Source organism: Chanodichthys erythropterus, chromosome 4, assembly GCF_024489055.1.
Source record: "Chanodichthys erythropterus isolate Z2021 chromosome 4, ASM2448905v1, whole genome shotgun sequence".
NCBI classification, from domain to species: domain Eukaryota; kingdom Metazoa; phylum Chordata; class Actinopteri; order Cypriniformes; family Xenocyprididae; genus Chanodichthys; species Chanodichthys erythropterus.
The window spans coordinates 7,772,340-7,799,824 of NC_090224.1; the positions used below are offsets into that span (position 1 = coordinate 7,772,340).

The 27,485-nt window shown below is 35.9% G+C and overlaps 1 protein-coding gene across 6 annotated transcripts in view; it reads left to right on the forward strand.

The window, feature by feature from the left end:
- dpf3 (double PHD fingers 3) overlaps nucleotides 1-27,485 on the forward strand; it is a 52,637-nt gene that overhangs the window by 1,323 nt on the left and 23,829 nt on the right. For 2 of the 6 annotated variants that reach the window (XM_067383914.1, XM_067383917.1), the window contains exons 1-8: nucleotides 10,068-10,337; nucleotides 10,903-11,063; nucleotides 14,668-14,775; nucleotides 19,763-19,896; nucleotides 21,603-21,698; nucleotides 21,952-22,024; nucleotides 23,584-23,625; nucleotides 25,023-25,160. In XM_067383914.1, the coding sequence (XP_067240015.1) occupies nucleotides 10,297-10,337; nucleotides 10,903-11,063; nucleotides 14,668-14,775; nucleotides 19,763-19,896; nucleotides 21,603-21,698; nucleotides 21,952-22,024; nucleotides 23,584-23,625; nucleotides 25,023-25,160 (793 nt within the window). In that variant the 5' untranslated portion in view covers nucleotides 10,068-10,296. Of the gene's footprint in view, nucleotides 1-5,368; nucleotides 6,125-10,067; nucleotides 10,338-10,902; nucleotides 11,064-12,591; nucleotides 12,629-14,667; nucleotides 14,776-19,762; nucleotides 19,897-21,602; nucleotides 21,699-21,951; nucleotides 22,025-23,583; nucleotides 23,626-25,022; nucleotides 25,161-27,485 lie in introns of those variants that run through there. The other 4 variants (XM_067383915.1, XM_067383918.1, XM_067383919.1 and 1 more) reach the window with 4 other exon arrangements.

Consider the following 27,485-nt stretch of genomic DNA (forward strand, 5'->3'; position numbering starts at 1 on the left):
ATACCTACATAAGAAGGTAGCAGACAAAATGTGGAATATTTTCAGTTCTGCAAGCACTTAAAAAAAGAAAAGTTTTAGAAATCCATGTTACAGATATGCTATAATAGATATTGTATGACTAGAGTAACTATGTTATTTACAAATTGTTTTTTTTTTTCCTTCGGTCGTGTCTTATCTTGCAAGTGAGATTGGATTGCATCTGGTGCCTCCTCACTAAAAAAAAAAAAAAATGCTTGCACAACACCCTTGGATTCACACCAGCCTAAATCATAGTTACTTGTGATTCATCTCCATTCAAACTCAAGCTGATTTGTGGATATAAGTGTGTACACTGAGGGGGATGCACCATCTCTAAATGCTGTGGTGGAGCAGATTAGCAATATCCCAGGATCCCTCAGTACCCATCTGTTCCGATGACTAGCCGCAGAGATGTCAGTGGGCAAGAGACGGAGCCCCATCTGCTCCAGATCATGGACATAAAGCTCCCTTCCCATCCCACCAAAAAGACATCAGGGGGTCACCGGGAACAGGAAAAGGAGCCGTATACACCTGTCTGAGCACACTTTTATGTTTTTCCATCTCCCCACTGCTATTGTTCGAAATACTTTGCTATAAGACAGAAAGAATGTTCACTTATTGTGTTATGAAAGAATTTGGAAATGTTGGATTTGGTTGACAAAGACTGTAATTTGGCTATGTTTTGGCTGTGCTTTATTCTTCCTCTCTAAATCTTATTATGTTGCCCAGGCAAAATAATGTGTTTCTTGTCTGGTTGTTTGATCGTCGTGAATGAGATTACTTCCCAGCGCTGTTAAATACAAGTGTTCTTTTCTATGGAGGAGTAGTCATATATACCATGTTCAACAGCATTTAGCTTATTCATTTATTAGTGTCTGGAGATCGGGGTCAGGTGTTTGCGTTCGTTTCGTCTCATATAGATTGAGGAGGGATAAATTGAGGGGGTGAGAATGTGGGCTTTAGGTTAAGACGTTTGCGGTTGGCTGTTCCCCTCCCCCCCATCTTCGTCTGTCTGGATGCATTTTGCTTTCGCATTACAACTGCACTACAAACACCGTTGAGCCCGAGGTCTTTGTGTGTCCAGGAACAGGGGTTTGTGCTGGGGTAGACTCCACTACACAACACCCTTATCCTGTTCAGCATTTGTTTCTTTTAGCATATGTTGAGTCTTTAAAAAAAACATGTTTTTCAAATGGAAATAAAAAAAATGAACTGAAAGGAAGGCATATTTTAAGTGCCTCTGTTCATTCCATTCCATAATCCATTTGCAAACAGTCTAGACCTCTACATCACCTTTTTCCTTTTTCTTTTTTTTTTTTTTGAATAAATGTTTGCTAGCAAGCTAGACAACTGCGCACTCCAGGAGTTCTTCAAGCTCTTCTGGCCTTTCTCTCTTGCTCAAGGCCCTTTCTTTATTCACCGCTGAGGGGTTTCTCTCAGAAAGTGAGCGATATCATGAAAGCACAGCAGTCTGATGGGGAACCTATGTTTAGCTTCCTCACAGCCTAGATTTGCTTCAAACTCTTTAAGTCTGACTAAAGGTGTTCAGAGCAGAGCTGAATAATAAGGCATTGCACTTCCATTACAATCATACATTATTTCACAGATTCATAATAAATAAAAAATTACAATTTCTGGGCACAAGCTACCCAACGCTATTCCACAACCAATTCGTACGTATTTTACGAGGTGGCTAATTCGAACGAATTCATACGATTTGTCTAAACCCCAGTGACTGGTGGGTTTAGGGGTGGCATTAGGGGTAGGTCATTCATACGAATTCATGCGAATTAGCCACCTCATAAAATACGTACGAATTGCTGTGAGTTCAGGTTGGAATTGCCATAAAAAGGCACCTTCTAAATACTTAGACTATGTTTTTAATACTGTGGATCGCTAAATATTTTCATGTTATGGTTGATAACCTGTAAATAGCTAATATTATTCATTCTATACTATTTTGTATCATTGCATACAAATAAAACACTAAAAACCAAAATAGTACATTACCATTCTAATAATTACCTAACAATATTGAAAAAAAAAAATTAAGCAGGGCAACAGATAATAAGGAATGTTTGTGAGCACCAAATCATCTTATTAGATAATTAGAATGATTTCTGAAAGATCATGTGACTCTGAAAACTGGAGTAATGGCTGCTGAAAAATGCGGCCTTAGTGAGCATAAGAGACTTATTTTAAAAACATAAAAAATCTTACAGACCTAACTTTTGAATGCTAGTGTATGCATTATATATTATTATTATTATGATTATTATTATTATTATACTTTATTATTATTATGATTATTGTATATTATATATTGTATATGTACAGTCAAAATTTTACCAAAATTTATTCAGACACATTGAACATTTCATTCACAGTTTATTCACTATAATTAAAAAAAAATGGTAATGAAATATGACAAGATCTCAGAGTTAAACTGTCAGAAAAAAATAATCTTAATTATGTCAGATAAAACACATGGTAAAGTCAAAGTGTCTGAATAATTTTTGGTTCCAAATCTGTATCAATTTACTGGTAATCCACTGTATGAAGAATTTTTGGGTACAATATGTCACAGTTTACTTTATTTTGCTATGCTCGCTTACATAAATGAACTATAGTGTCCTGCACCCACTAGTAAACATATACCAAAAATATCAAAAAACATCTGAATAATTTTTGGTTTGACTGTATTATATATTATATAGTATTGACAGATACAGCAATATTGACAGATACCGAAAAATGAAAAATCTCTGAAAAATATGATACTGATATCATGCAGTGCTAAAAATCACAGTCAAAATAGTTTGGATGCAGTTTAAACAAAAATGAAGCCTGCAATTAATGATTCAGATTCAATGAAGCTAATTTGTTAAATGCCTAAATTCTGTCACTAAAGATGATCAATGCTTTTTGGCATGCAAACGTAGCACCGTAATTAACGGTCAATTGGATTAACAGGCATGTAATGAGTGAATGTGGTGCACTCAGTGCCCTGGGTGTTCAGAGAGAGAAGGGAGAGACTACAGCTTCTGTTTTCAGCCTCCTCATCTCCCCACAGACATACAGAAAGGAGCCTGACTGTGATGGATCACTCTCTCTCTTCACACGATTCACTGTGGAGGGCAAATCCCTATTCATATCAGCACCTCTCTACCCTCTGGCGCACTACAGACTATTTTAAAATACCCATACGATCACATAAAATGATTATTCTATTTGGAGAGGGGATTTACTTTGAAGTGAGAGGTTTTGAAGAGGTTTAAAGGTGAGGCTTTTCTTTGCTTGATCATTTCCTGACTGCCATTGGTCAGTGAACAGAAAGCCCCGCCCCAAATTAGCACCATTGGTTGAGCCAAATGTTTCTGTGTTGGGGATGGTACATACTTAGCAGGGTACTTTAACATACACAATGGCATCATGTTTGAAATGCAAGTTGGAAATCTGTACGTGGAATATTTTTAATGTAGTGATATTTGTGAACAAGTAGGTGTTTTTTTCAAATCTGATACAGTGTTTTAGTTAAATCTTGTTTACTTGCACTGATGAAAAGCTTCCTTAGGAAGTGCTTTGAGACAAGACGTCTCTGTGCCGGCCTGTTAACTAATGAAAGCTTAATCACATTTGGAGGGCCAGTTTACAAAGTACGTGTCTAATTGAAATGCAGTGCTGATTATCATGACGGTATGCATATGTATTTGAAAATGAACAACAATTCTCTGAGCAACGCCTATAAGCCAATGATTATTCATGGACACCTGTCCAGAGAGACCATTCTGATTAAATCAAACTAAAGAGGTCATTTGAATATGAAAGGCATCTTCTCCATCCTTAAGAAGTGTGGTTATGTTCTTTTGAGACACAAAGGAGACGCCCCTGTTGTTCAAGTAATATGAATATAGACGCTGGCTCTGCTGAGTAAAGGGGCCTCCAGCCTCTGAGTTACACACTAAACTGTGAATGAGCTGCAGCTCTGCTCTGTTGAATAAAGAATAGGTATTAATTTCCTAAGAGCAGCCCAGGCACAAAGCACATGGCTCAGTCCAGGCGTTTCATTTCCAGTTTTCACAGAGGCTGATACAGGCTAACAGGGGGAAAAACAGTTGTTTACAAATAACTTTGAAAAAATGTTTAATCTGCCCAGCTAATTTTCTTTGCTCTACTTCTCAGTGAGAAGATATTTTTTGCTTCTTTTGGTCAGCAGTGTATTTTTCCCTACAGACAAACAAGTTTTTATTTTATGTAGGCTATATATTTTTCTTCTAAATCAGTTATTGAGTAAATCATTGCCACTATTAATTTTCAAGTGAGAAACACATAGTAATAATTGTATGTTTACATGTAAATAGGCTAAATCAAAAATCAAAGATAGCTTTGCATAAAGTAATAATAGTAATAATTAATATCAATAATAAATAAATAATATCATTATCATACATAAAATAACATAACAAGTACACTAATAATTTTATTATAATTATTAATTAGAAAATAATAAGATCATGTTTTTATTGTTTAGTATAATTAAAATATATAGTAAAATACATTTAAAATAGTTATTACATTTATATACACACACACACACACACACACACACACACACACACACACACACACACACACACACACACACATATTATTTAAATAAATGTATATTTATTTAATACTTGTGTCAAAATTACTATATTTTACACAAGTATTAAATAAATATACATTTATTTAAATAAAAAAATATATATTTATGTATAAATGTAATAACTATTTAAATGTATTTTTTTAAATAAATGTATACATAATTATAAACAAATACAAAAATAGTTATTATTATTATTATTATTAGTAAAGAAAATAAAGAAAATAAATATACATTTATTTAAAAAATATATATATTTTAAATAAATGTATACATAATTATAACACATAAACAACAAATACACAAATAGTTATTATTATTATTATCATTATTATTATTGAAGAAAATAAATAATTATGCTTGTATTGTTGCAGTATAATGATTATTTATTTACTAAATAATTTTATTTTCAAATTGTATTGTTTAGTATAATTTATTACTATGGTGTCAAATAAAAATAAGTTCTTAATATTATTTTATAAAATAAATAATTTAATATTAAATATACTTTTGAGTATATATATATATATATATATATATATATATATATATATATATATATATATATATATATATAAATGTATTTTTTAAATAAATGTAATAATTATGTAAATGTAATAATTATAAAATAAACAACATAAAAAAATTGCTATTATTATTATTAGGATTATTATTAAAGAAAAATAAGATAATCATGCTTGTATTGTTGCAGTATAATGATTATTTATTTATTAAATCAAAATGAATATAATATAAAATAAGTTTTGCATGTTGTTTATCAGACACTTAAATAAAAAAATCAAGCCATTAAAAATGTGTTGCTGTTTCTTTTCCCATTCAACATGAATTGTAGGCCTTTGGTCTATGTCTTTAAAACCTTTCAGCTTACACAACAACTGATATCCACATGCTCTGTTAGCTCAATGTTTATTCTAAAACATTCCAGTGTCATACCATCCCATAATTTTGGTGAGCTCACATACACTGTGAAAAGATCAGCTTTAAATTACCTTTCATTTTCAAATTTAATGGATTTTACTTGACCAAAGTCACATTTCTGTTTCCTGCCCGCGTACCTGTAAAAACATGCATTATCTATAGAAGCAACTGCTCTTGGGGTTGTGAAAATCAAATACTGTGACAGATTTAATAAAAATCCCTTCTATTCTTCCCGGTCCATAACTAATCGACATTAAAAGATTGAAGATCTCAACGACCTTCAAGAGACTCTCTTTATCCGTGCCTCCAGGGAGGTGGCAGAAAGAATACGTGTCCTCTAACACGTCAGTCTAACTGTTTACATAACTGCTTCACTCTGTTGACCAGAGCCAATGCCTTGTGTGTAATACAGGAGGCCGTTTATAGTAAAGATTATGGGGGAGGCTGTATGAAGCATGGTGGTCTCACATGAGCTCTTTCCTTAAGATGGTGCTGATAGACATCATCATCAGCCGCTCATTGGTAAGCATATGTCATCTCTATGGGCTGTTAAGGTTTTGTTTAAGGTGCTGAAAAGTAGTTATAGATCGACTCTGAGAGGGAACTTGAGTTGAGAGCCATCAGGGCCGTTTAGTCCAGTGGAGCATGTTGATGATTATGGTGATAGCGGCTCTCGTGCTGGTCGTGGGCGCTCTAATGCGGGCCTCTGTCACTGCAACTTACATAATGGCTCTTGCAGTCTCCAACTGATAGCACAGGCATTTCGTTTCAGGGAAATAATGCCCACAGGAAGCCCAGGAAAGAGAGAGCGGTGGAGGAGCAGGATAGTGAATGCAGGAGGAAAGAAGAAATGTAGATGTCATCTGAAGATTTTCAAGATAAATGACAAGAGAAAAAGATCTGAAAGATAATGTTCTCAGTGTCTTTTGGGTACTAGAGACTGTAACAACATTCATATTTATTCCATCATGAAACGTATCTCTCCTCAGCGCACTATATATATATAAAATCAGCATGGCATGTCACATGTGACAAAGGAAAAAGTCTAAAAATTCTGTCATCATTTAATCCCCTCATTTTCACAGCAAAATCCCCAGTGTTAAATCAACTCTGCTCAGAGTACATATGGTCCCTCTCTAAAAAGTGTTAAAATAACACTCAAGCAGAGTTAAATTTAGTTAGATAATTAAGCAATTAATTAAGTAATGATTCCGCAGTAGTGATGAACACCTGCTGTTAACAAGCAGAATCATTGAAGAAATAAAAAAGACAAGAACTACAAGTGACTTAAGTCACAGCCTTATTAATTTCTTAATTATCTCCTTAACTTTAACTCTGCTTCAGTGTTACTTTAACACTATTTAGAGAGGGACCATATGCACTCTGAGCAGAGTTGATTTAACTCTGGGGATTTTGCTGTGTTGTTTTATGACTTTCTTCTGTGGAACACAAGAATGTTTGGATGAAAACAGCTGAAACTAAATTAAACGGTTAGTTCACCCAAAAATGAAAATGATGTCATTAATGACTCACCCTCATGTCGTTCCAAACCCGTAAGACTTCCATTCATCTTCAGAACACAGTTTAATACATTTTAGATTTAGTCCGAGAGCTTTCTGTCCTTCCATTGAAAATGTATGTACAGTATACTGTCCATGTCCAGAAAGGTAATAAAAACATAATCAAAGTAGTCCATGTGACATCAGTGGGTTAGTTAGAATTTGTTGAAGCATCGAAAATACATTTTGGTCCAAAAATAACAAAAACTACGACTTTATTCAGCATTGTATTCTCTTCCGGGTCTGTTGTCAATCCGCGTTCACGACTCCTCAGTGACGCTGTTTGTGATGCCGGTTGCTGCTGTGTAGGAGCTTCTTCCATCGCTCTTAGTTCTTCGTCCGTGTATTCGGGTTCAAATAATATTGAGCAAAAAAATGCAAGTCTTCCTCTGTGTCGAAATCCTTAGACATGTTTGCGAAGGTTGTTTTGTCTACAATGTGTGTCTCCCTCAGACTGTAAACGATAGGGCTGGGAATCGATTCCAAAATGAATTGATTCCTCGATTCCGAGGCGTTGGGAATTGAGAGTCGATTCCAAAGGTTGGAATCGATTCCATTAAGGGGAATCGACTCCTCTTAAATTTTTTTTTTTTTAACACAAACCGCAGCCTGTAGCCGATTTCATTTGTCAACACAATCAAGTCACATGAAAATAAATGGATCCAGTCATGACACAGAGTATGGTTTAGGGTAGGATGATTATTTCAGCATTGTGTAGGCAAACAGCGCAATGACTGACCCAATGAAATCTTTAGAATCAGTTGCTGGGCAGGGTTTGATCTTACTCGTTGTAGTTTAGGACAAGAAGAATAAATCAATCGACAACAACAATCAATCACACTCACGTGAAGACTATTTATATGTGTAAAGGCCCTAAATAAAGTTTATATGTGTAAAGTGTGCATGAGCCTGTTCCTGAGCAAAATGCTTTTAGAATTTAACAAGAATTTTACCTTTAGTTTTATGATATTGGATGAAATATATGTACCACAAATAAATAATCTATCCACATACATAAGTGTATAATGTGTGTGTAGGTAGGTATGTATGTAAATAGAATCTTCTGCATAAATGTATATGGTGAACATATTCCTAGTCTTTACACTGTGTCTACTGTCTACAACTGACGCAGTAAATGCCTCGTTCTATGAACAAGCAGCACTCGCAATACGTCTAATAGGAAGGACAAATGGATTTGCAACGGTTGCTTTGTCACGCCCGGTGTAGAGAGTTTCTCGCTGTGTGGCTGTGTGGCAACAATGTTAGATGGTAGTGGTATTTAAAAAAAAAAGAAAGAATCGAAAATAACAGTGAGTAATCGATTCTTGGAATCAGAATTGATTCCAAAAAATCCGGAATCGAACAGCCCTGGTAAATGAAGCTCGGGCGCACCAGATAACACGTGAGCGCGGATTGACAACAGACCCGGAAGAGAATACAATGCTGAATAAAGTCGTAGTTTTTGTAATTTTTGGACCAAAATATATTTTCGATGCTTCAGCAAATTCTAACTAACCCACTGATGTCACATGGACTACTTTGATGATGTTTTTATTACCTTTCTGGACATGGACAGTATATACATTTTCAATGGAGGGACAGAAAGCTCTCGGACTAAGGCTGTTTCTCAATATGCGTTCTTCAGCGATCTTGCGTCCTTGTGTTCTTGCTTTACGTCATCATCAACCGTCGAAGTTCATTCCAATACTTAAGAACACAAGAACGGAGGACGCATGAAAGTACCCGGATGTGTTCTTGATATCGAGGATGCATCGAACGCAAACTTGAGGGAATCAAACCATTAAAAATCCCAGAAGACGCTGCGCCGGTCGACGTACGGAAGCCTGTAAGCTTTGAAGTTCTCGTGAGATTCCAGCTACAAGCTCGCAAATACGTGACGGCTCGTGAAAGTAAACCGTTTGTTTTGCTTAATTTTAATAAAATGATAAACTGAAGAAAGCCTGCAGTATTTTTATTGACATATAAAAAATAATCTTAACATTGACAAAGCATAACAGCCAAAGGCTACTCATTTTCATAAATACACGCGGTGAAATAAAAAGATAATTATATGAAAACAATGTCTATAATTATATGAAATATTTTTTTGAACAGGTTATGATGTTATGTTGTATTTACTGTGCATTAGCCACTTATAATATGCTGGGACGGTCAGTTGGTCAGTTGAGCAACAAGACCGCAGCACATCTCAATTCTCAAATGATGCGTTCTCTGTCCTCGCGTCCTTCCGAGATCGTTCTTTCAAGGTCGCCTGGCAAGACCGGACTCCACGAGAGTCCGTTCTCTGATTTTGAAGCCAAATAAAGTGCATCCATCTATTGTAAAAGTACTCCACATGGCTCCGGGGGTTAATAAAGAACTTCTGGTGTGAAACAATGGGTTTTTGTAAGAAAAATATCCATATTTAAAACTTTATAATCTAAAATAACTAGCTTCCAGCAGACAACCTTTATGGTTAGTTATGAATACAAACTCACTAACTGCCTCTCTGTACTCGTATTTTGAGTGTGATTCAATGGCCAAAAAAAGGAAAACACAAAATAAACAAAGTTGAAGATGAATTTCACTGATAGCATTATTATTTTTTTCCAGAATTTCTATAGATATAACAATGATATCCTTATTGTGAATTCTTTTAGCCAGGATAATTGTGTTTTGAAAATCTGATAAAGTGACAGCCTTAGTTCAAAACAACATTGACTGACTTTCATTGTGTGAACAAAACAAAAGAAAACATTTTTTAATATATACGTATTTCACAGAAGAAAGAAAGTCATATAGGTTTGGAATCAAACTCAAACCTACTTTTTGGGGGTAAACTACGCCATCAAATGTTAGTAGTCTCATTTGTCTCTCAGACCTTTGCTTTTCATACCTGCCTGCTCTTTTTCTCTCCTGCTCCCTCCAAACACTGAGGCTCTTTGTGTCGCTATGCTGGGTTGAAATACTCCTCTTTGTCCAGCCCAGCATTCCTCACATATCTGTGTATCCTCTGGTCCAGAGAAGAGTGATCTAATCGAAACAGGAGGCAGTTATGGGGAGAGAAGCCATGCAGGCTGGCTCAGGTCCAGTGTCTCTTCTGTCTTTCGATATGAAGTTGGTAGTCGTGTCTCAATGACTCTTGACTGCCTAAAGGGAATCACATGGATGACAATGTAAGCATTTCTTCATGTAATAGAGACTGTGATTATAACTAAGAGTGCATAACTCTCAAACAGTCGGTGGGAAACTGAATAGTGAAAAGAAAGCATGACCCAGAGGCTCGACAGCACAAAACACAAGCTTGCTTTGAAACTGTATGGATGTACAGTGGTATTAGCCAAGAAAAATAGTCCTGTATTACAGGCTTTTTAAAAATTAACAAAACTTAAAGTTTACATAGTCTGACTAATGTATGAAGGTGGATGTGATTTCACCGACTAAATGTTCCTGGATCAACTTCGTTGTTCCTAGAACAGCATTCCAATCAACCAATCAGATTTGAGGGACAAGTTTAGATTATGTCAAGTTTAGATTACAAACAGGGTTAGGTGTTTTTACATCAGTGTTATTCACCTATCATTTCCCTCTGATTTTAGGGATAATGTTAGTTAGGTTAGGAGTAGGGATATGGTTAGGACAATATTTTAGACAGGAATGTTGATCCAGGATCAACAAAATATGTTTTGACTTATGACTTATGCTAAAACCAGGATTCCTCACCAAATGTGTCTTTCTCAGGCTCGGGGACCAGTTCTACAGGGAGGCCATTGAGCACTGTCGCAGCTACAATGCCCGCTTGTGTGCGGAGCGCAGCGTACGCATGCCCTTCCTGGACTCTCAGACGGGTGTAGCTCAGAACAACTGTTACATCTGGATGGAGAAGCGGCACCGGGGGCCAGGTAGCATGTTTATTCAAGCATAATATTAATTCGATTAACGTGTTCATACAAAATTTTCATCATTTACTTCCCTTCATGATGTTCCAAACCTGAATGCTGTTAGTTTTTCTGTGGAACAAAAGGAACAATTTTTGAAAAATCTTTACAAAACAGTGGTCTTTTCAATATGATGACAGTTCACAGTCTGTTAATGAATTAATAAATAAAAGTGTCTGTTATTTTCAGTGAAGCCTGTTTCCAACACAAAAAAATATTGAATGGCAAAAATTGGTGCACTGTAAAAGATTATTTTCATGATTTTTTCTTTGGTCAAATCAACTTAAATGATTAATGTGGTTCAGATAATATAATATTTTGAGTTTCTGTTGATTAAACCAATCACCTTTATTGTATTAACTCAGTTTTTTAATTTCACTGAACTCCAAATTTTTATGCAACCAGATAACTTACTTTTTTAAGTTAAAGGTGCCCTAGATTCAAAAATTGAATTTACCTCGGCATAGTTGAATAACAAGAGATCAGTACATTGAAATGACATACAGTGAGTCTCAAACTCTATTGTTTCCTCCTTCTTATATAAATCTCATTTGTTTAAACGACCTCCGAGGAACAGGCGAATCTCAACATAACACCGACTGTTACGTAACAGTCGGGATCATTAATATTTATGCCCCCAATGTTTGCATATGCCAGCCCATGTTCAATGCATTACACAAAGGCAGGCAGTATTAACGTCTTGATCTGTGCACAGATGAATCAACAGACTAATCAAAAGCGAAAAATGGCAGATGGAGCGATAATAACTGACATGATCATGGATATCATGATATTTTTAGTGATGTTTGTAAACTGTCTTTCTAAATGTTTCGTTAGCATGTTGCTAATGTACTGTTAAATGTGGTTAAAGTTACCACAGTTTCTTACTGTATTCAGGGAGACAAGACTGTTGTTATTTTCATTTTTAAACACTTGCAGTCTGTATAATTCATAAACACAACTTCATTCTTTATAAATCTCTCCAACAGTGTGTAATGTTAGCTTTAGCCATGGAGCACTATCAAACTCATTCAGAATCAAATGTAAACATCCAAATAAATACTATACTTACACTATTAGACATGTTGCATGACGAACACTTCGTAAAGATCCATTTTGAGGGTTATATTAGCTGTGTGAACTTTGTTTATGGTGTTTAAGGCAAGTGCGAGCTCTTGGGGCGTGGAGCACGAGATTTAAAGGGGCCGCATACCCTGAATCGGCGCATTTATAATGATAGGCATTTAAAAAAATTAATAAAAAAAAAATTTTGAGCTGAAACTTCACAGACACATTTAAGGGACACTTAAGACTTATATCACATCGTTTGAAAACATGTTCTTTGGCACCTTTAAACCAACAATTATTTTTTACAGTGTGGTGGGTTTTGTATTTTTTGGAGCTTTACAGCCATAGTCACTGAGAATTGTCATTTCTTGAAAAATCCATGTAAGGATTCTTCAAAATATCAAATCAATTTTCTTCTTCACAGAAGAAAGTCAGTTATACGAGATTGGGATGACATGAGGGTGAGTAAATGATTTTTTTTAGGTGAAAACTTTTAATGAAATGGGGTGTGCTAGCGTAAATGAACAATATTTTGCTTATATTGCTTATGTGTTAATGTGCATTATATGAACTACACACTGGATGTAGGGTGCTGTCATCTAAAGATGCTATCATCTAACCCTTTGTTTAAAATTGTTGTCGTATCCAGTCATTCCACATTTTTTTTTTTTTATCTCACCACCACAGGAATTTGGAAAAAGTTGGACAACCATCTAAACCTCAATTTTAAATTTCACTTAAAAATGCAGCTTAATTTAAGGATAAAGACTAAGACATTTTGTTTTAAAGCAGATGGCACAGGGAGTGCAGATAATACATGTTGATAAGCATTTATACAGCGTACTAATGTCAAGGCAATTGTACCTGCAGGTTTCCCCTTGTAACATGTTAAACAATGCAATAGACTATTCAATGTAATAAGACAGAAGTATGCATTGGGGTTCTGTCTCTAGTCTTTCCACAGCATTCCTTTTCTTATTATCTGACCAAAACAGCCAATATCTAGACATATAGCTGCCAAAGGGAACAATTTGCCTGCCGAGAACCGGACACAAATAGAGTCAGCGCCTCACAACTAAAAGCTGCATAGCCACACCCTACACTTTGTGGTAGACCAGTGTTTATTGGATGTTTTTTATTCTGGGTTTCTCTCTCTCTCTATTCCTCTATTTTACCATTAAGAGACTGGATAGATGCATAACTGAGAGCATGTGCCTCACATATGTAAATGCACAGATTTTGTGTTATGGGCCTATTAGAGAGAATGACTGTGTCAACACCCCTGATGCCAGTGTTTTCGTTTAAGATGTTTCATTAAAATTCTGTATCCCTGTCTGTATCCCTGTTTAGGGTCCACTATTAACTACTACTTTTGCCTCAGTAAACTCCTAATTACTGCTTAAATAATAGTTAGTAAGGTAGTTGTTAAGTTTAGGAAATGGGGTAAGATTAAGGGATGTACAATATGGTTATGTAGAATAAGATATTAATATGTGCTTTATAAGTACTAATAAAAAGCCAATATCCTAGTTATATGCATGCTAATAAGCAACTAATTAATAGTGAGAATTGGACTCAACTAAAGTGTTACCAAAATTTGTATGGCTTTGCTGTGATAAAACGTGTTTGAATGACAACTTATCTACAGTGGGCAAGCCTTCATTCTATGTATTCATGATTTTTTTTTCCGTCACATTGCTTGTCACATGCCGGGAGTATAATGAGTATAGTCCTATAAGTAAAATATATGAAATATAAATATAAAATAAGACACCCTGACGAAGGCAAAATCAGCCGCAACAAGTGCAGACAGTGTACATGTCACCTGTTTGAGTCTGGCATGGCAATAAATCACAAACAAACAAATATTTGTAAATGTAAATGTATAAAATACTTAAATTTATTATGTTGCAAAAGATGTCTATTTCAAATAAAAGCTGTTATTTTGAACTTTCTATTCATCGAAGAATCCGGAAAATATGTTTAATGGTTTCCAGTAAATTATTAAGCAGCACAACCATTTTCAACATTCATAATGACAAGAAATGTTTCACCAAACCAGCATATTAGAATAATGGGTGCTAAAAAATCAGCTTTGCCATCACAGGCATAAGTTACATTTTAAAATATATTAAAATAGAAAACAGTTATTTTAAATTGTAACAGTATTTCACAAAATTGCTGTTTTTACTGTATTTGCCCTGGTGAGCATCAGAGACTTCTTTCAAAAACATTACTTTTGAACAGTAGTCTAACTTTTGTTAAAATGGCCCATTTCAAAAGTTTATAAAAATTCTTCAATTCTTCTATTTAAGAGCACTTGACCCTCCATAACATCCACATCCAGACAATAGATCCTAATTCCAAACTGTTACATGAAATCAGAAATATCCTCCATTATTAATCGCAACCCAAACATTGTGTACGAAACAAATCCTGTCCAAATAATGTTTTTGTATGAGAGCCTATTCAAACCATGCTACTGTCTGTGTGTTTGCAGGGTTGGCGGCAGGTCAGATGTACACCTACCCAGCTCGTTGCTGGAGAAAGAAGAGACGACTTCACCCACCGCTAGACCCTCAGCTTCGCCTTTGTGAACTCAGACTTGGTGAGATCATGATTGCAGCTAACTGTGTAATTTTTATCATGCTTACATTTTGATTTTGAATTCTTTATTTCTGCTCTTTTCTCTCTCCGCCCGTGCTTCTTTGCTCTGAGGTCATTCAGAGGCTGTAGAACTGGCCCATCTGGGTCTCATTATCCTTCTCGGTCTCTATGTGTGCCCTGACCGGGCCCCTTTAATCATTTGGCCATGCAGCACTAGAATGTAAGTCTAGGGGGCTGATGGAGGGGAGGGGGGCAGAAGGGCTTGAGGAACTAGATAAAGGCGCATAAAGGCCTGCCTGTATCAACAAGAATGCCACTCTATTATTTTCTTAGCTGTCCCTGGAAATACAATAGCAGTAAAGCAATATAAGAACCTCTAACCTTTGCTTGGAGCTCAGCCAGCATGAGTTCAGCAAAAAACAGTGAATAAAACTGATTTAGGCCTCAAGATTTAAATGACAGAGCGAACTCCTACCAAGTGTAATGCTGGAACAGCAATTAAGCCCCTCCAAAACTCCTCTCAAGTCACTTGACTGCTCTCTTGAGACATTTGGCATGGCGAATATATATGATGCGTTGTAGTCTCTTATTGGGTAGTTCACCCACAAATGAAAGTTCTGTTATTATTTAATCACCCTCATGTTGTTCAGTTCCTGTATGAGATTCTTTCTTCTGTGTTCATGCTTCATAAAAGCATTAATTTCTTCAAAAAACAAACAAACAAACTAAAACTTACTAACCCCAAACTTTTTAACCGTAGTGTACTTATTTGTAATTAATGCAGTTTTCGGGACTGGAGCTTTCATGCTTCAAAAAAGATGCAAAAGCACCATAAAAGTATTCTATACACTACATTCAACGTTGCATGGTAGAAAAAAAGTGAAACAGGTTTGGAACAACATGAAGTAAAGTAAATAACGACATAATTTTCATTTTTGAGTGAACTATCCCTCTAAGTTATGTGTTTTCCAGAGTCCTGGAATTGTAATATTTACACTATAGCGAGGCATAATTCTGGTCTGTTACAGCAGGGCATCATTCCTACGCTTCCTGTCTGAAATGTGTTTGTGTTGTACATTTCTGGGTGCTCAGCCACTGTAAACAGGTTTGGTGTCCAGTATCCCATCCAAGTCTGGTTCATAAGCATGCAAGCGTGATTCCAATGTAAATCTTCATATGCAGTCTTTTTCTCCACAGCAGATGTGGCATGTAGAACAGTCTCTAATTCAATAAACTGATTCAATTAGGTTATTTTGTCTGCTATATAATCACGGCACTATGACAACACCAAATAGCTGCATCTCAGTAAACTGATATATTCATTATGCTCTACATTTCCTATTTGAAACTGACTCCTCAGAGTGATTTTGCAAAATTCTTAATTGAAAGCAGTACATAGTCTTTCCAGTTAGTGCATGCCTTTTCGATGCCAATGTCATGATTTAATGGCATGCATAAATGTCACAGTGCTGTATTATATTGTGATGATTAAGACCTTATGATTTGTGTCTGTAGACATCAACCTCTCTTAGCCTCTTGTTCATGATTGGCGGCTGGAAACGGGGGATGGGAGGCTGCAATCAGCCCCTGACTGGCAGTCTGTGCTATTTTCAGCTCTTCTCCCAGGGGAAGAGAATGTCTCGACTCAATCAGACACAAAGAGAATAAAGACAAGGACAGGCATTCATATAAACATTCTCAATCATGTACACACACATTTAGTAGGTTAAAGGAAATGAGTAAGAATATCTGACAGCAAACACATGATAGGGGCATCAGAAACCACTGATTGTGGGAGCAACTTAACTCCATGGATGCAGAAAACAATTCAAATGATGTGACAGATCTAAGGGTGTATTTCTTTCCACTCCCTAGTACACTAGTAGTGCACTAGTAAGTGCATTTCCCAGCTATTTCTAAAGCTGCCCATTGTCAAAATGGTTCCAGTGCGCTGAAATATTCCCTCCTTACCTAGACATTCCCAGAATGCACTGTAACAACCCCTGAACGTCAGATCAATATGGAAAAACTTGTACGCTAGTAAAAAGGCATATACAGGAATTCGAGTTATTAAAAGAAAACTAACCAACTTACCAACTCCTGTTTTTAAGTGTGTAGTCAGTTTTTTTCCAAAGAAATTATTACTTTTATTCAGCAAGAATGCATTAAATGACCAAAATGACAATAAAAGACATTTACAATGTTGAACAAAGATTTCAACAACCATTTTTAATCCAAATCAGTATATTAGAATGATTTCTGAAGGATCATGTGACATTGAAGACTGGAGCATGGTTGCTGAAAATTCAGCTTTGCAATCACAACAATAAATTACATTTTAAAAACAGACTGTCCTCCAAAAAAAAAACAAAAAAACTACCCTATAGGTGGTTTTTCAAACACCTTATTATGACCTTTATTTACATTTTAAAGTCATGTGCCCTCTAGCTGGCGTAAAAATAATGACAGGTCGTGTTACGTCTGTCGTCATGAAATGACGTATGACTGTCGTTACCAATCAAAATGCGTGTTCATTTAAATGCAATGTGTGGACTTTTTATACCATTTGTCCTATTTCCATTTAGCAAAACTCTTTTTTTTTATATATATATATATTTTTATTAACGACTACACCTACCCCACCCCTAAACCTACCCTTAGTGATTTATAGTGCATATACATATTGTTATATATTGCATTGTTCTGCCAATTGAGCTACGTGAAACCTAAAATATAACGTAGATAAAAGGGAACAATGCATTAAAATGAAAGTACCCTGTTGTCGATAGGGGCGCAACTTTATTAAACGCTCCTATGGGTCGTATTTCATGAATTAAAATGAAAGTGTCCTGTTGTCGATAGGGGCGCAACTTTATTAAATGCTCCTATGGGTCGTATTTCATGAACTAAAATGAATGTGTCCTGTTGTCGATAGGGGCGCAACTTTAGTAAACGCTCCTATGGGTCGTATTTCAGGGAAGTGACAAACGTTCTTTATAGGCATATTGGTTGGAGAACATGTTTAAAAATGTTTAAAAAAAGGAAACTTAGAATATTATATGTATTAAAATTATATTTTTACTGTATCTTTGATCAAATAATTACAACCATGTTGAGAATTGGAGACTTATTAAAAACATTTTTAAAAATCTTACTGACCCCAAACCGACCCCAGTAGTATATTTTGTTGTGAGGTATTGATATTTAAATTGTAAGCCTTTTTTTTTTTTTGAACCTTGCTTTATTATATTATATTTGTTTGATGTGTGAAAGTTATTATATACATTCACATAATCTGTTTTGCCTGATTAAAAAAATACAAAACAAGCACATATTTGGTAATGGTACTGTACATTTTAACAGCTAACAGCAAATGCATGATACAGCATTTTCGATTTCAGCTACGTGTGAATGCATGACCTTGAGTCATGAATGTCCCAATGTTTAGTGGATTCAGGCTCCTGCTAGTGCCCGTTAGTATTCAAGATATACTGATTCACGTCTAAAGATCTAGGGATTGAAATTAGACACAGCCTAAGACTATTTATTTTCTTGCCTTTTCCACCATACACAGACATCCTCCATTTTATCTTCAGCACCTGGAGCTTTTCACCTTTAATGAGCCTTGAAAAGCTTTCCGCCCTATAAAAACATATTGATGGCTGGTATATCCAAGAAAGCTACCCAAACTGATGTTTGGGAAACACACACACACATGCACAATCTGTCTGCTTGTGTGAAGCTAATCAGAAGTGCCTTCTGACAGTTGATTTAAAGGGCTGGTTAACCCAAAAATGAAATTTCTGTCATTAAGTACTTACCCTCATATCATTCCAAACGAGTAAGACTTTTGTTCATCTTCGGAACACAAATTAAGATATTTTTGATGAAATCCAAGAGATTATTTTTTTTATCCCCCGTAGAAAGCAACGTAATTACGTCATTCAAGGTCCAGAAAAGTAGTAAAGACATCGTTAAAACAGTCAACGTGACTACAGTGGTTCAACCTTAATGTTATGAAGTGACAAGAATACTTTTTGTGCACAAAAACAAAACAAAAATAACGACTTTATTCAACATATTCATTGCTCCCCTGTCATTCTCCTACGCTGTTTACGTTCAGCACTTCCAGGTTCTATGTCAAAAGGTTGAACCACAGTAGTCACGTTGACTATTTTAACAATGTCTTTACTACTTTTCTAGACCTTGAATGACGATAATTGTGTTGATTTCTATAGGGGATAAAAAAAACTCTCGGATTTCATCCAAAATATCTTAATTTGCGTTCCAAAGATGGACAAAGGTCTTGGAACGACATGAGGGTGAGTACTTAATGACAGAAATTTCATTTTTGGGTGAACTAACCCTTTAATTCACTGACTAGAGCTGATTGTACTTCCTATGTAGATATACAATGGGGTCAAAAAATCAGAGGACAAATCTGGGACTTTAATCTGCAGTTTTATTCAAACCTGGAAATTAGCAAAGTTTAAAAATACAGAAATACGTCATATTAATGCAGTGTCTACACTGGGCGCGAACGCCGCAACCATTATAATCAGTGATGCGGTCTACACTGGATGAGGCACAATGCGACACGACAAATTTCCGATGGTAAACCGATGCCCCGTTCTATTTCTAATGTACATCAAGCACTCGTGCCTCTTATAATTCAAAGGACAAATGGATTTCAAACAGTTACTTTGTCAGCTTCCAGCTGTTGCGACGTGAAGCAACAAAGTAAACATGTAATGTAATAAAGACAAAATGTAGGTTTGTCACTCAATATTACATAACTAATATGATTTGAATTAAATGTATGTAAAGAAAAAATCTATTCAATTAGAAAGTAATGCAAAATAGAATTATTTTCACTATAGTGACCATTTTCATTGGTGGATTTTTTTGTCCCCACAGTTTATGGAGGAGTTCTTACTGGCTGACCACCTGACATTCTGACATTTTCTGCTTCTTTCTTACTTGTTTAGAGGCTGAGCTAATGGCCAAGAGGGAAGCCCCACCGACAGAAGCCACAGCCCTGGAGGCTCTGCTACGAGGTGACGGGATCTTGGACAAAAGAAACAATAACTCTAAAGAGGAAGAGACACTACTGGAAATCCAGGTAACACATTGACAGACTTTCTAATGCCGTAAATACACTACTTCCAAAGTTGTTGTACCAATGTCAGTTCCAGTCAAAACACTACAGAACTTGGATCACGGACAGGTCTAGATATTTAACCTGCTAAATATCTCTTGAACATTGGCTACGCATCTGTGCTTCTCCCAGATGACTAGCATTGATTTGTCTCTTGTTGTTGACGTTCATTAACTGTTGGCGAGCAGAAAATCAAGGCTAAAACTGCGCAGTGTGCAAGAGACTTGGTTTGGATGTGCATTATAATATAGGAGTCATTCTCAAACTTTCTGAGTGGTCTTCAATTGGTGGGTCTTGACTCAAAAACAAGTTGCAGCTCTGTTCTAAAAGAAACACATCTTTTTTTATGATTTCCACAATTTTGGTGTTGGTTGGGGTGCCACTTAACATCTAATATAAAAATCTTTGCTTTCATAATCATAAAATTTGCATGGGGAAGCGGTTCCTCTCAAACCATGGAAAGCTTCTTCTCTAGCTGCATTACTGTATGGTACCGAAGTGCTACCAAACCAGACAGAGATGCTCTGCAAAGGTTTGAGGCAATAGCACATAAGATTATAAGATGCATTGTATCATCAATCAGTGATATCCACCATTCACTGTCACTGTAAAGTCCAATCCATCATCTGAGACTCCATCCACCTTAGCCGCAAGCTGTTTTGTTTCCTACCTTCTGGCAAACAATACTGTACTCTTAGGGCAAAAACCACTAGACTCGACAGAACACAGAACTGCAGCATGTTTTATACACAATGCACTTCACATTACTATATATCTACTCAATATGAGACGAGTGAGAGTGTTGTTCCTGAATATTCTGAAAGATATTCAGGAAAAACGCACAATTGCGAGTGTGATCTTGGTTCCATAACAACAGTTGAATAAACTGTTATATCAAATTAACTTACATTTTAGACTCAATTTTGCCAGTTACTTTGTCAGTTTATGCTTCCAAACAATGCCACCGATAAAACAACCTTCAAATTTCCAAGCAACACAGTAGGTTGTGTTTCGTTCCTGAGTGAATCAGTCTCTTTGAACTAATCAGTTGAATAAATTATTCAATGACTCACTCATAAAAACAGGCCCTTGTTTCATGACTGAATTAATTGGCATCTTTTAACATATCTGTTGAATCAATGATTAAATGACTCACTCATAAAAATAGTAGTGGCTGGTTTTGTTCCTGAATAAATCGGTGACTTTAAACAGATAAATTAAATTATTCAAAGATTGTGCATAAAAATAGTTGTGTGCTTCATTCTTGACCGAATCAGCATCTTTAAACAAATCGACTGAGTGAACAATTCAATGACTCACTCATACAAACAGTTCCTTGTTTTGTTGCTGAATGGATCAGCGTCTTTGAATGAATTGGTTGAATAAACAAGTCATTGACCCACTCATAAAGAATGGAGGACGAGAAATAACTGTTGTACAATTACACATACTTTGAGTGCAAATTGATAAACTTGCAAATTGATTAAAATTGTAGTGTCTCTTTTACTGTTTTATTTTCCAAACTATGTTTTATAAGTCCATTGACCATGTCCATACGGCAATAAAGTTCTCCATTCTCTCTCTGAATATGTGGCCTATTGTCTTTTCTTGTGTAGTGCATTGATCTTTGCCAATTAGTCACTTACCCCAACTTTCTTCATTCTCTGCAGAGGGTTCTTGAGGCAGATGAAAACGGGGATGGCTTCCATGACGATGAGGATTTTGAAGTGGACACACCAAAGAGGAAGCATCGAAACAAAGGCAGGGTGAGTGATGAGCATGACTCATCAAAGTCTGCGGAAGGTGTGAAGGAAAAAAGGCAAGTGAGAGCAAGAAAAAAGTCAGATTGAGACAGAGGCAGGGTGGATTGACACCAGAGAGAGAAATAAAACATAAAAGAGAAATACCTGACTTATGGCGTGTGCAGAGACAGAGAAAAGATAAAGAAATGAGAAATTATTTAAATAATAATTATGTCATATAAAAAGTGTTTGTCATGTAATTTTATATGTTGATCAGGGTCGAGGCTCTGGGCGCAGGCGAACAGAAGCAGTGGTCAATGATGATCAGGATAAACCCTACGTTTGTGACAGTAAGTGTTCATTTCATCACTTTCATATTCAAGGTGTGCCTTAAAGTCTAAGCAACTAGAAATATAGATCTAAATTGGTATACGTTCGAACTGCAATAGAAAAACTAATTAGGAGTAATCTAATTTGTAACCTAAATCGGCATTATGCATTTTTGAGTCCAAAAGTCGGAGGCCACTTAGAAAATGTGATATTCAAAATCTAATTTGAACCTTGAAATAAACAAAGTATTTCAATTTAGAAACGTTTTTAAAATAATGTTAAAATGAATACAAAATATTTATGATTTTGCACTAATCAAATTTGACATTCCATTAAATTGTTTTTTTACAATTTATGTTGAATATAATTAAAATTTAATTTGTAATTAATTTTTTTTATTATTTATAAATTATATAAATGTATTACATTTATTATTTATATGTAATTAAATTAATTAAATTATAAAAAGCTATACTAGTGCTCTCAGATTTTTGGACTCCACTAAACATTAAATGGTTAGATCACCCAAAAATGAAAATTCTGTCATTTATTACTTACCCTCATGCCTTTCCACACCTGTAAGACCTTCGGAACACAAATTAAGATATTTTAGTTGAAATGTCCTCTCTCAAGATCCATAAAGGTATTAAAAACATATTTAAATCAGTTCATGTGAGTATAGTGGCTCAATATTAATATTATAAAGTGATGAGAAAATTTTTGGTGCGCCCAAAAAAACCCCAAAATAACGACTTATTTAGTGATGGCCGATTTCAAAACACTGCTTCAGGAAGATTCGGAGCATAATGAATCAGTGTATCGAATCATGATTCGGATCGTGTGTCAAACTGCCAAAGGCTGAAATCATGTGAATTTGGCGCTCCGAACTCAGATTCGATACACTGATTCATTGTGCACCGAATCTTCCTGAAGCATTGTTTTGAAATCGGCCATCACTTTATAAGTCGTTATTTTGTTTTTTTTTGGTGCACCAAAAATATTCTCGTCGCTTTATAATATTAACATTGAACCACTGTACTCACATGAACCGATTTAAATATGATTTTAGTACCTTTATGGTTCTTGAGAGAGGAAATGTCATTGCTCCCTATGAAGGCCTCACTGAGTCATCGGATTTCAACTAAAATATATTAATTTGTGTTCCAAAGATGAACGAAGGTCTTACGGGTGTACAACGGCATGAGGGTGAGTAATAAATGACAGAATTTTCATTTTTGGGTGAACTAACCCTTTAATATAAATTAGTAGAAGTATAACAGTAGTATTTATTTTTCATTTCACACCATTGTCTGTGTTAATCAAGAGATTTGAACTATTTTGACTCTTCTGCTGTTTGGCTGTCTTATTTTGGGGTCCTAAAAGAAGTCTTCCATTTTGTCATATGGTACCTGCCTTTGTTTCTCATCTTGGCATGGTCGCCTGTTAAAATATCAAGAGCATGTGACTACCAGAGGAGATACTAGAGCTACTTTGGGCTCCAGAGGCCTCTCTGAATGTAACTTACTTCCTGTATTTTGTTTTCTGTCTCCTCTTTTGCTTTGTGTCTCCTCTGTTTCAGACAGATACAAACAAAAGCATAACTCAAAAACCGCTGACTCAGGTATTCAGCCATGTTGCCATCTTCCTCTTGCTCGGACATGTGGGCTATGCTAATGACAAGGCTAATCATTTAATGCTTATGTTGGGAGGAATTATTAACATTAATCAGCTGGTTCAGACTTTTCTCTGTAGCTGCTGTTGATATTTCACCCTGCTTGGTCAAAGCTATCACGCATGGCTAACAACACTGCTGCTAAAATAGCAAAGCTTGAACATGTAGCCTTTTCATTGCTGCATCTAGATTTGCAGGCCCTTTTCTAGGTATTCCACTTCATTGCTGGAATGATTGGATGTCTGGATGTGCAGTTTGCTGAAACGAAATGCATGTAGACGCTTTCCTTTTCTGGCTTAATGATTTTTCAGTCTGTACAAAAATAAGGTCTGTTACATCAAATATATATTAGGGGTCTAGGGTTGATTGGACAGGCTATGATAGTATTAGTTCACATTAATGTCTGCCTGCCTGCTAACCCTTGGTTACATAAACAGAAAAAGCAGGAAAAGAAGCAGGAAAAAATATATATCAATAAATGAAAAAAAAAAAAAAAATCCTTAAGACAATAGTTTCTTTCTTAGTTTCATAGTTCTTTAGATACTGTACATATGCTTTCCTCTTGTATGGTTTGTTGTTCATCCTTTTTTTATATATAGATTTGAAGTGAGAGAATTTATTACTGTGGAAATATTGTGCTTACCTTGCTGGTATTGCAATCTGCAACCCACAGATGCTTGACATGTTTACTGCATTCTCCTGTAGAGACATCTTTTCTGTGCTAAGGTTTACATAATATGACAACCTAAGCCAACATGTTTAATAACAGCAAGCCATTTGTATTCTCTATCCGTTAAACACATCAGCACTATGCTGATATATCACGTCTGTAATCTAATAGACATTAACGTGTTTTCAGTGATCTGATCACAGTCGGATAGCACTTGACCACAAAAACTAGATATAAGTGCACCTAAGACTTATTAGACAGATTCTGACCACATTCAACAAAGGTGCGTTTCAGTATAGCCTATATAAGTAATTTCATAAATTTGCTCTGAGAAGGTCACTTTATCTTTTACAATCCTTTAATTCCTACAATTTACAGGTACATTCAGTGCAGAGCACCTGCTACGTCACCTATAGGTGTTCATGAAGACATACTGTGGGGTTGCAGTGCTAATACTGTGCCTTCAACACTTCTTACACCCCGCATGTCTCTCCCACTGGCTGAGAACATGCAGTGTAGATTTTGTGATAGAGCTTTGATTCCACTGCTAGTTGCTTTGTGAATTCCTTAGATATGTGTTAGCATCCCAGCTTGATTATTAGCATAACTTTGAGAAAAAAAATAGTGTTTTTGCCACTAAAATGAATCTCATTGTAACCAATGCTCCTTATCTTAGTTTGTGGGAAGCGTTACAAAAACCGCCCTGGACTAAGCTACCATTATGCCCATACTCACCTTGCTGAAGAGGAGGGTGAAGAAGAACGAGAAACTGAAATCCCCCAGTCTCCTCCTGTCCACCACGAGAATCACAAACGTAAGTTAATATTCATTTTAAAATGTTTTAATATCTAAACTTCTGTTCCAACACCCAACATACCATGTAAACTTTAGATGTTTATGTTTTTAAGGCTATTTTTAGGTTTTGTGCCTAAAAATATATATCTTAATGTCAGCATGAAATGAAAATTCACCTAAATTAATCTTAAAGGTGCACTAGAATCAAAAAGTGAATTTACCACAGCATAGTTGAATAACAAGAGTTCAGTACATGGAAAAGACATACAGTGAGTTTCAAACTCCATTGCTTCCTCCTCCTTATATAAATCTCATTTGTTTAAAAGATCTCCGGAAAACAGGCGAATCTCAATATAACACCGACTGTTACGTAACAGTCGGGATCATTAATATGTACGCCCCCAATATTTGCATATGTCAGCTCATGTTCAAGGCATTAGACAAAGGCAGCCAGTATTAATGTCTGGATCTGTGCACAGCTGAATCATCAGACTAGGTAAGCAAGCAAGAACAATAGCGAAAAATGGCAGATGGAGCAATAATAGCTGACATGATCCATGATTACGTGATATTTTTAGTGATATTTGTAAACTGTCTTTCTAAATGTTTCATTAGCATGTTGCTAATGTACTGTTAAATGTGGTTAAAGTTACCATCGTTTATTACTGTATTCGCTGAGACAAGAGCTGTCACTATTTTAATTTTTAAACAGTTGCAGTCTGTATAATTCATAAACACAACTTCATTCTTTGTAAATCTCTCCAACAGTGTAGCATTAGCCCGTTAGCCACATAGCCTCAAACTTATTCAGAATCTAATGTAAATATCCAAATAAGGAATCGATGCATGCATGCAGCATGACTGACGAACATCTTGTAAAGATCCATTTGAGGGTTATATTAGCTGTGTAAACTTTGTTTATGCACTGTATAACTGCACTTATAGTCGAGAGCTCGGGAGGGCAGGGAGCGAGAGATTTAAAGGGGCCGCACAGCCTGAATCGGTGCATAGTTAATGATGCCCCAAATTAGGCAGTTAAAAAAAAATATTAAAAAAAATCTGTGGGGTATTTTGAGCTGAAACTTCACAGACACATTCAGGGGACACCTTAGACTTATATTACATCTTTTGAAAAGACGTTCTACGGAACCTTTAATAATCTGATTGTGAACAATTTATCCATGCATATGTTTCCTTAAAAAATGTTTTGACCTCGTAATATTAAATTAAAAAATGTCTGTTCTTCTGGTAAAACAGACTTTTCTCTGGTGGCGTATGCCAGACATCATTTGGGCCATGTGTCCACCAAAGTGTTTTTTCCTAAGCCAGCATATTTTTTCAGTTGTTTTCAATGGGAGCACCACATATTTGAATTGTTTTCAGTTGGAGCACATGTGCACTTGCGGTCTTGTGGACTTACTATGGCCAACACATGCACATATCCATTAAGTCCATAAGACTGTAGGGTATCCCATTTGTCATTTTAGGTTTCAGGAGGGTGCACACATGCACTGATATGCACCCTCGACGTGCACATTATTAGCAGCTGTTTGATAATGTAGTCAAGGAAAAGGCTAATCATATTAATTACAGTCATGTGTCCGACGTTGTAAAAAGCAATACCATTGTGCAGCGTTTACCTCTGTTAAGTTGACCGAGTGGATCTCTGAGCATGTGCGAGTCAGTGGAGGCGGGGCTAATTAGCATATTCATAGATCTGCATATATTAAATGAAGCATGGGTGTAGAGTTACATTCAAGCTATTTTAAGGCATGAAGAAGAAATTATTTCATTTTGGTGATCAAAGATGAGTTTTAAGGGATAAAGTTATTGACTACAGGGGGACTTTAACTTTGGGTATAACACAGCGCTCATCATTGTCATTCACCAGCCGTCCGATCAGAGTGGAGGGGCTTTACAAATACCACACCAACCAATAGCCACGTCCTGCTTGTACAATTGTAACAGATGACAACAACAAGCACAACAATGGAAAAAATCATTTAAAACGAGACCAATACTTTATATCATATTCAGAAAAAAAACGTCCTCAGTCCGCTTAAATTCCGCCCCTTTCTTACAATCGACTACAAGCTTGCATTTAGACCTGCCTCCATGTAATCAACAACGATGGATTGAAACGAGTCCCTGCTCTATATTATTTCTTTTCGAAAATCTGTTTCCGTGGTATGTGCATCATAATGTGAAGGATATAATCTGTTACTACTTTCATTACATCTTTAACCATGGTAAATGTAACATTGTCACACATAGCCTATTTTTTTAACTAACTGCCCAGTGTGAATTATAGAGTTACTTAGCATAAACATAGCAATAGTTAGTG